Source organism: Alexandromys fortis, unplaced genomic scaffold, assembly GCF_014885135.2.
Source record: "Alexandromys fortis isolate MF-2015 unplaced genomic scaffold, M_Fortis_MF-2015_v1.1 scaffold_44, whole genome shotgun sequence".
Taxonomy (NCBI): Eukaryota; Metazoa; Chordata; class Mammalia; order Rodentia; family Cricetidae; genus Alexandromys; species Alexandromys fortis.
The window spans coordinates 1,215,548-1,225,211 of record NW_026067921.1 but is presented as its reverse complement, the minus strand read 5'-3'; the positions used below and the strand labels follow the sequence as shown (position 1 = coordinate 1,225,211).

General features: G+C 43.4%; 1 protein-coding gene across 2 annotated transcripts in view; it reads left to right on the top strand.

The window, feature by feature from the left end:
* Znf35 (zinc finger protein 35) overlaps positions 1–5,493 on the top strand; it is a 9,975-nt gene extending 4,482 nt beyond the window's left edge. The window contains exons 2-4 of one of the 2 annotated variants that reach the window (XM_050141517.1): positions 907–1,051; positions 2,888–2,963; positions 4,065–5,493. In XM_050141517.1, the coding sequence (XP_049997474.1) occupies positions 907–1,051; positions 2,888–2,963; positions 4,065–5,308 (1,465 nt within the window). In that variant the 3' untranslated portion in view covers positions 5,309–5,493. The remainder of the gene's footprint in view (positions 1–906; positions 1,052–2,887; positions 2,964–4,064) is intronic. The other variant, XM_050141516.1, reaches the window with a different exon arrangement.
* Positions 5,494–9,664: the final 4,171 nt, after the last annotated feature.

Sequence of the window (9,664 nt, the reverse complement as noted above, 5' to 3'; positions counted from 1 at the left end):
AGATCAGACCTTTGTCAGTTGCAGGGTTGGTGAAGATCTTCTCCCAGTCAGTGGGTTGCCTTTCTGTCTTAGCAACAGTGTCCTTTGCTTTACAGAAGCTTCTCAGTCTCAGTAGGTCCCATTTATTCAATGAGGCCCTTACTGTCTGTGCTGCTGGGGTTATATGTAGGAAGTGGTCTCCTGTGCCCACGTGTTGTAGAGTACTTCCCACTTTCTCTTCTATCAGGTTCAGTGTGTTCGGACTGATATTGAGGTCTTTAATCCATTTGGACTTGAGTTTTGTGCATGGTGATAGATATGGATCTATTTTCATTCTTCTACAGATTGACATCCAGTTTTGCCAGCACCATTTGTTGAAGATGCTCTCTTTTTTTCATTGTATACTTTTAGCTCCTTTATCGAGCTACCACTACCGCCCAGCTCACCCTGGCTTCTTAAAGCCATGCTCCCTACTTGTCTAAGCTAGGGCTCACTAACAGATGAGAATGTATATTGTAGAATTCTGTGATTTAAAAATCCAAGTGGTAGACCGGGGTGTGTGTGTGTGTGTCACCCACCTTTAATCCCAGCACTCAAGGCAGAGGCGGGTGGATCTCTCTGAGTTCCAGGACAGCCAGGGCTACACAGAGAAACACTGTCTTGAAAAACTTAAAATAAAATAATCAAAGTGGTAGTCTAACTTCTCCACGCAGGTGTCCTGGGGAGGTAGGGGGACTCCTGCCCAGTGTTGGTGACTCCAGGAGTGTGTTCCATCTGCAAAGCTGTATCACACGCAGGTGTCCTGGGGAGGTAGGGGGACACCTGCCCAGTATTGGTGACTCCAGGACTGTGCTCTCATCTGCAAAGCTGTATCACAATGCTTCAGTCTTTATTCCCCTCAAACAATCTATGCCCACTTGTTTCTAGGGTCAGAAAATGTTCTGGGACATGGCACTGGTCCTCAAAGCAACACAGGAGGCTGCTGCTGCTGCACCCCTTGGGGGCTACTCATTACCAGGGACTCTGGCCAAGAGTGAGATCCTGGAGCCTCATGGGATCCCAACCCCGCCAGGTAAAGTTCAGCTCCCTGATCTCAGTCACATTAAAATGCGTGGGTGTGTGTCTGGTTTTCCTTCTTAAATACACAGTGTGTAGAGAGCAGCTCGTATGGTTGCCATAGTGAGTGGTGGTTTTTTTGTTTTTGTTTTTGTTGTTTTTAATAAACTAAAGAGCAGACAGATAAATTCTAAATTTCACTGTTTAATCATGCTCATTCCTCAGGACTTTTAACATCTCTGTACACATGTAAACCCGTGTCATCATGGATATTTATATGATGCAAGTAAGGGATAGTACGCTCCGCATTTTTGTTTTCTTTTTTTTTTTGTTTGTTTGTTTTCTTTTTTCTTTTTGAAATGGTCTCATACCCCCGCCTGGCCCTAAACTCACTATTCAGCCATGATTGACCTTGAATTTTTAATTCCTAATCCCGCTTTCATCTCCCAAGTGCTGTGATTACAAGGATGTGCCTGGTGCACGTGTGCTGGAAGGTCAACCCAAGGCTTTGTATTTGTACATGCTAGGCAAGCAGTTTACAAATTGAATTATATCCTCAGTCTTAAATGTCTGTTTTTGTTTTTGTTTTTTAATACTTAAATAAAAAAAAATACTTTGGGCTGGAGAGATGGTTCAGCAGTTAATAACACTGGTTACTCTTCCAGGGGACCAAGGTTCAATTCCCAGCATCCACACGGCAGCACACGACTATCTGCAAGTCCAGTTTCAGTGTATCAGATATACGTGCAGGCAAAACACCAATGCACATAAAATAAAAAGAATAAATTATTTAAAAAAATACCTTTAGGGCTAGTGATACAGCACAAAAGGTAAAGATGCCCGATGACCTCATTCCATCCCTCAGACCCACATATTGGAAAAGAAAAACACTATTTTGACTCCCAAAAGTTGATCTCTGACCTCCACACGTACACTTTGGCATGCTACTTCCCTCTCCCAATAAATGTAATTTAGAAATTCTTAAAAGATACCTTTATCTTTGTATCATGGCCTTTAATCCCAGCATTCTGGAGGCAGAGGCAGTTGGATCTCAGTTTGAGGCCAGCCTGGTCTACATAGCTGGTCTGGACCAGCCAGGGCTATACAGTATGTGAGGTGTTACTACAGATCATTAATATGATAAGTGATTTAAAGACTTAAAAAGTTAATTCAGGGCTACCAGATAGCTTACTGGTAAAGGCAGTTGTTGCCGGGCTTGCTGACCTGAGTTCACTCCCAAGGGATCACATGGTAGCAGGGGAGAACCAGCTCTTGAACGTTGTCCTCCGACCTCCACATGCACACAGATAGAAGTGGTTATAAAGGGGGGGGGATAAGTCAAAGGTACAGAAATAAAAGAAAAAATCCAAGAAGCAGATGAAGTGTTGAGCCTTGCTGATTATAAGAGCATCACAGAGTGAAAACAGTAGGATGTTAACCTTACTTAATTAAATCATTTAGTATTTTTGCTCATTTGTTTTGGTTTTTGTTGTTTTGAGACAGGGTCTCTCTACATAGCCCTGGCTGTCCTGGAACTCATTCTGTAGACCAGGTGGCCTTGAACTCACAGAGATCTACCTGCCTCTGCCTCCCAAGTGCTGAGACTAAAGGTTTATGCCACTACACCTTGGCCTGTGAAATCAGTCCTGATTGTCTATGGCAGAATCCGGTTTGTGTAGGAATAACCCATCAGTGAGGGTCAGGAATGTGTTTAGGTGGGATCAGAAATATCTTGGTCGGTGGGATTATATGCTTCAAGGCTAAAGAGTACAAAACCCAGTTGAGAGGACCAACAACATAGATTTCAAATCTTTTTTTATTTGTTGGTTTGAGTATTTTTTTTTTTTTCCAGCCAGTGTCTCATGTAGTCCAGACTTGCTTGAATTTAGGAACTTCATGTTTCTACCTCCTAGATGTTGGGATCACAGGTATATACTGTCATGCCCACGTGAGCTCTTTTTCTGATTAAATTTTATTTACTCTGTGTGCATGTGTGTTCGCACCCACACCACAGAGGTCAGAGGTTAGAGGAAGATTTGTGGAGTCAGTTCTGCCCTTCCACTTTCTCACGGGTACGGGGTTGGGTAGCAAGGACTTTGAAATGGTTACATTTACAGTTTAAAATGTAGGTTTACAAATGTGAGGATTTACATTTAATCCTCTGCACCAAGAAGAAAAAAGTAAAATGAAGAAAGATAATTGTTATAAAAACTTTCTGGGGTCTGATTGTAGTTTGGTGATAGAATGTTTGTTTGGCATTGTAAGTCCTAAGACCTTTGGAAACGTAGTGTTCTTAACTTCCGAGCCAGTCTCTCTGTTTAACCCTGTCCGTCCTTCAACTTGCTGTGGTCAAGGCTGGGCTCAGACTCAACAGCAACTTTCTTCCTCTGTTACCCAAGTGCTGGGATTACAGGTGTATGTTACCATGCCCAGATTTTATCCTTCCTTTGCTGTCTGTCTAGTATTCGCACACACAAAAAAGCCTAAATTCATGGCCTTTTGTTTATGGATAGGAATTTTCCATAATTAACTGGTCAGTTTGCTAATCCATGCTAGCAGGTCAAGAAAAAAAGTTGAGGCAGAGCTGGTATCCTTCATAACTGGTCTCCAGGTTACCAGGAGTCTTGTCTAGAGCTTGGGCCTGTTACTCTGGGCTAAGAGTCTGTTGTTGCTGATAGATATAAGGAGGGAAAGTTTCTTTTAGCTTACAATAACAGATAACAATAGAAGGTGAGTTTGTTTACTTTATGATAAGCAGGGACCAGGGCCTCAAGTGTTCATAACTTCCTGAAAAACACCACTAGCTAGGGGCTAGTCATTCAGCCCGTGACCTTTTGGGTGACACTCATACTAGAACCTAACAGAATCTGGGGAAGGTAAGTGCGTAGAAGGGCACAGAGGGTGTGGTATTTATTCCCTTCTTTCAAGATGTCAGTTTGCAAAGGTGGAGTTCTTTATTCTGACCTTGATGCCTGTTCTTTTTCTAGGCCACAGGAATCTAACATTTTCATTTCTGTTTCCTGGTACAGGTACTGAAGCCAAGAACCTACAACTATTGGTTCCTAAAACAGAGATTTGTGGTGAAGCAGAAGAGCCTCCTGTGGTTTTAGGAAGAATCCAGAAAGGTGACCTTCAAGGACCTGAGCTAGGAAAATCTTATGAAAAGGGAAATGTGTTAAAAAGACAGAAAATAAAGAGGGAAAAACAAGATATAAAAAAAGTGACAATGAAAGACTCTCCATTGTCTGAGAGCTTCCGGGAGGACGAAGACCAGAAATCTAAGTCCAGGAGGAAATACTGCCTTAGCTCTGACCCAGCCAAAAGTCAGAAAATACAGCCTGGGCCGAAGCCTTTTACATGTAGTGAGTGTGGGAAAGGCTTTAGTCAGAGTGCAAATCTTGTTGTGCACCAGCGAATCCACACTGGGGAGAAACCCTTTGAGTGCCATGAGTGTGGGAAGGCCTTCATCCAGAGTGCAAACCTTGTTGTGCACCAGAGGATCCACACTGGGCAGAAACCTTATGTTTGTGCAAAATGTGGGAAGGCCTTCACTCAGAGCTCAAACCTGACTGTGCATCAGAAAATCCACTCCTTAGAAAAAACCTTTAAGTGTGGTGAATGTGAGAAAGCCTTCAGTTACAGCTCGCAGCTTGCTCGGCACCAGAAGGTCCACATAACCGAGAAATGCTACGAATGCAACGAATGTGGGAAGACCTTCACTAGAAGCTCCAACCTCATTGTCCATCAGAGGATCCATACTGGGGAGAAGCCTTTCGCCTGTAACGAGTGTGGCAAAGCCTTTACCCAGAGTGCAAACCTTATTGTGCATCAGCGAAGCCATACTGGGGAGAAGCCATATGAGTGTAAAGACTGTGGGAAAGCCTTTAGTTGTTTCTCTCACCTCATTGTCCATCAGAGAATCCACACTGCAGAGAAACCGTACGACTGCAGTGAATGTGGAAAGGCCTTCAGTCAACTCTCTTGCCTTATTGTCCACCAGAGAATTCACAGTGGAGATCTCCCTTACGTGTGTAATGAGTGTGGGAAGGCCTTCACTTGTAGCTCGTACCTGCTCATTCATCAGAGAATCCACAATGGGGAGAAACCTTACACATGTAACGAATGTGGGAAGGCCTTCAGACAGAGGTCGAGCCTCACTGTCCACCAGCGAACCCACACGGGGGAAAAGCCCTATGAATGCGCCAAGTGTGGCGCAGCTTTCATTTCTAACTCGCACCTCATGCGACACCACAGAACCCATCTTGTGGAGTAGCGAGGAAGAGGCTGTTCCTCTGCTGTTGGTCATAGCCTACTGCTCCCAATAGTAGGCACCTCTGTTCAGCTTTATTCTTCCTTTGTTAGAACAAAGCCTATACCCTTAAAGTTATTTTTCTGGAAGGGAAAGTAAACACAAGCATTTCAGAGGCAATTTAAAGAAAATAAAACTTAAACATCTAAGAGCCAAGGACTTCGTTTTAACTGTACCCTCAGCAGTTAGGCTTCCTGAAATGGAATGTGGGTCTGTTTTTTTTCTCTGTGCCTGTACTCACTGGTCCCAATCCTGCTAAGCTGAGGTCAGATGACATCAAGCATTGTGGGTGGTATGGGAACAGATGGGTGTGGCTTTTATAGAAATGGGTCCTGATGAGCATATATAGAATGAGATTGTTCAGGGAAAGGTTGTTGCTCAGTACTCCTTTTTTAAAATTATGAATCAATTGGGCAATAAGCAAGTTGTCCCGGCTGAATTCTGGAGCTTTGAACTTTATGTCTGTCTAGTATTGAGTGAAGCAATGGCGAGTTATCACCTGACATAGCACTCGGCAACTCCACTGTAAACATTTATACACTTTCCCATTCCTGAAATCTTAAAAAAACAAAGAAAGAAACCAAACCCAAGCCCTTAACAACCTGTTCCTTTGAAGTGACAGGAAGTAGAAAGCATTTTTCCTTACTGTCTGTACCTCCCAGACCTAACATTGCAAAGCTCTGGGTACCTCTGACATGTCTGTCCTAAATGGCCAGGGGCTGATGGAGACAGCAAATTCCAGCTACTTTGATTTACCAAGATTGAGGACCGTCCCTAAACGGCTCTACTCCCCAGATTCCTATAATACTCATTTGGGTGAGGTGCTGCTAACATTCCCCAGTAAGGAGTCAGTACTGCTTGTTGAGAGGCATGCCCAGGTTGTCTGTGATCTCCCCAGGCTGAGCAAGTTTCAGTGGGTTTCATTCTCACATTCTGGATGGTGTTTAGAAAAAGTAGAAAATTCCAGTTTTGAGAACTACAAAACAGAGGAGGCACAGTGGGATTCCTATGATTTTAATTTAGTCTTTGAGGACTTCAAAGATTATTTGAAAGTGAAGACTCAGATGAAGAAACTGGCTGGAACTAGAGCTCACGGATGGAGCACTTGCCTAGCATGTGTGCAGACTTGGTTGTGATCCACAGCACTCCTGAAATGAGGTGACAGCTGGTATTTGTAACTAGTCAAGCTTTTTTTTTTTTTTTTTTGGTTTTTTTGAGACAGGGTTTCTTCTCTGTAGCTTTGGTGCCTGTCCTGGAACTAGCCCCTGTAGAGGCTGGCCTTGAACTCACAGAGAGCCGCCTGCCTCTGCCTCTAGAGTGCTGGGATTAAAGGTGTGCACCACCAATGCCTTGACTTCATAACAGTACTAATGTTCGTTTGTTATGCATGATTGTGTTGTGGCTGTAGAAATCCCTATGTTAAGAAAAGATACAGAGATAATTCTAATACATACTTACCTAAACTAAAAAAGTCAAGGGGTTATGATAATCTAGGTTACTTTCAAATTTTCTATTGTCAGGACCTCAGAATTTTTTTATACTCTGGAAGAAATCAGAATGTACAGTCAAAATATAAGATTGTAGTCAGATAAAGCCTGTGCACCAAAATGGATGTCATTAGAGGTGACAGATGACATTTCATCAGCTGCACTAGATGCCCTTCAGGGTCTTTAAATCCATAGGCAGATTCTGTGACCTAATTTACTTTACCAAGTTTTACATAACATTTTTATGTTTGTAGTGTGACTTTATATTTCAGATTGTATTTTAACTCCAAATCTGAGTTTTTTAGAAACTCCAGGTTCAGGGCCTTTCTTTGATCCTGACCAAATCACATGAGCTAGTGAATTCCTATCTATTTGTTCAGTGTCCAGCTAATAACCACTCTTCCCAGTTCAATTACTGCCCTCAAGTCATAGTCTGTTTTCCTTAGTGTTTAGTAGGGAAGAAGGGCCGTCCTTGTCAAAGCTGGCATGGGTATTCCTGTTCCATTGGGTCATGGCCCTCTCCCTTGGCTAGTTCTGGGGAAAGTGGTTGAAAACGCCAAGATCAGCACTTGGGAGGCAGAGGCAGGCGGATCCCTGTGAATTCGAGGCCAGCCTGGTCTCCAAGAGCTAGTTCCAGGATAGGATCCAAAGCTACAGAGAAACCCTGTCTCAAAACAGCAACAACAACAACAAAAATCCCGCCAAGATCCCATGTCCACAGTTGCTGGGATATGAAAGTACTTTCTGCCAGGCCTAGCGATTAGCTTAGCTTTAAGAGTAAAGCCAGGTGGAGGCTGCAGAGACAGAGATGGCTTAGTTGGTAAAGTGCTGTCTGCAAGCCTGGGACCTTAGATTCAATTACAAGTGGGGCTGGAGTCCGGTGGTGCTGGCGCTACCTTTAATCTCAACAGAGGCAGACGAATCTCTGAGTTCAAGGCCAGCATGGTCTACAGGGTGAGTTCCAGGACAGCCAGGGCTACACAGAGAACCCTGTCTTGGGGAAGGAAAAGAAAGTAGAGCTAGAGAAACGACTCTTAATGCTATTGCGCAGGACCTAGGTTTAGCTCCCAGCACCTACATTTGGCTCAGTCACCTTTATCTCCAGCTTCAGAAAAGAAACTTAAGAAATGTAAAAAAATGTTTTGAGGTCCAAAAACAAAATCAGTTTTGGGTTGGTAATACAAGTTAGGAGAGAAAGCGAACTAGGTACAAAACTTTAGACTCCCCAAGATAGGGTAAGTTAATAACCTTTCCTGTCTATGTAGACAGTACCTGATAACTGTTTTCATTGTATACAGCTTTACTGTGTTAAGAGTTAAAAACCTTTCCTTTTTCTTTGGACAAAAAGGGAAATGTTTTGGAACACTTTGAAGATGTGTCACTTGGATTGGTTTAAAAAAAAAGCTGAGTGGCCAATACCTAGGCAGGACTTTTGGGGCAGAGAGGATGCTGGAAAGAAGGGTAGAGTCATGAGAAGACACAGAGGAAGTATGACATCCAGGAAATGAGGTAACAAGCCACGAGCCATGTGGCAGCACATAAATTAATAGGAATGGGTTAATTTAAATTCTAAGAGCTAGTTAGAAACAAGACTAAGCTATTGGCCATTCAGCCTCTTAATAACTAGTCTGAGTGATGCATCTTCAGACTGCACAAAAAGATTACATTTTAACACCAAGATTTCACCCTAGTATCTCAAGACTATTATAAAGTGGGTTTTATGTGCTAGTTTGTTATGATGGGATATTCCTGTGTAGTTTAGGGTGATATGGTAATCCCTGTGTCAGGCTAGTCTTCAACTGTGATAAATCTCCTTGCTCAGCTACCAGAGTCCCTGGCGTCCAGGCATCTATCATCCCATCCAGCTAAGAATGGAAATTTACAGTTTGACCTTTCCTTCCTGTAATAAGGTGGGTCCCTTGACTAGGCCAACACCCATCTTAGTTGAGTGTTCTTTGGCTCCTCATTCTACCACTAATTTTCTGCCACAGTGAAAGAAATTCATCCTGAGCTGGGAATGGTGGGCCATACTTTTAATCCCAGCATTTAGGATTTACAGATCTCTGAGCTCAAGGTCAGCCTAGTTTACAGGGTGAGTTCCAGGACTACACAGAGAAACCCAGTCTTGAAAAAAGCCACCCCCTCAAAAGATCATCACAAAATGCAGACTTATTCCCTTTAGTAGCACTTCTTTATATAAGGCTTGTATCTCACTGTGTTATCCTGGCTTGCCTGGAACTCACTAGACCAGGTGGGCCTTGAAATTCCTCGTGTGCACGTTGGACCATTTCTGGAGCTGGGACACCTGGCTTGGGAAGGTATTTTCAGCCAGGCACATATCCATGCCTCATCTAAAGTAGGGCTTTACTAATGAAAAAAAATCACAAAAAAGGCTCATATATTTGAGTGCTCAATCACCAGGAAATAACTTGAAAGGATCACAAAGATTAGGAGATACGGCTTTATTGGAGGAAGTGTGTCACTGGGGGTGGGTTTTAAGGTTTCAAAAGCCCATGCCAGTGGGCCATGGTGTAGCACACCTTTAATCCCAGCGTTTGGGAGGCAGAGGCAGGCAGATCTCTTAGTCTGAGGCCAGCTTGGTCTACAAAGTTCCAGGACAGTCAGAGCTACTCAGACAAACCCTGTTTCAAAAAACAAAACAAAGCCCATGCCAGTCTGTCTCAGTGTTGTCATGGTTCCCCCTCCCCACCACCCCTTATGTTCAGGATGTACCTTCGGGAATTCTTCAGCCTCATGCCTATCTTGCCACCATGCTTCCTGCCAAGATGACTAAGCTCAGACTACAAGCAAGCCCTCAATTAAATGCTTTCTT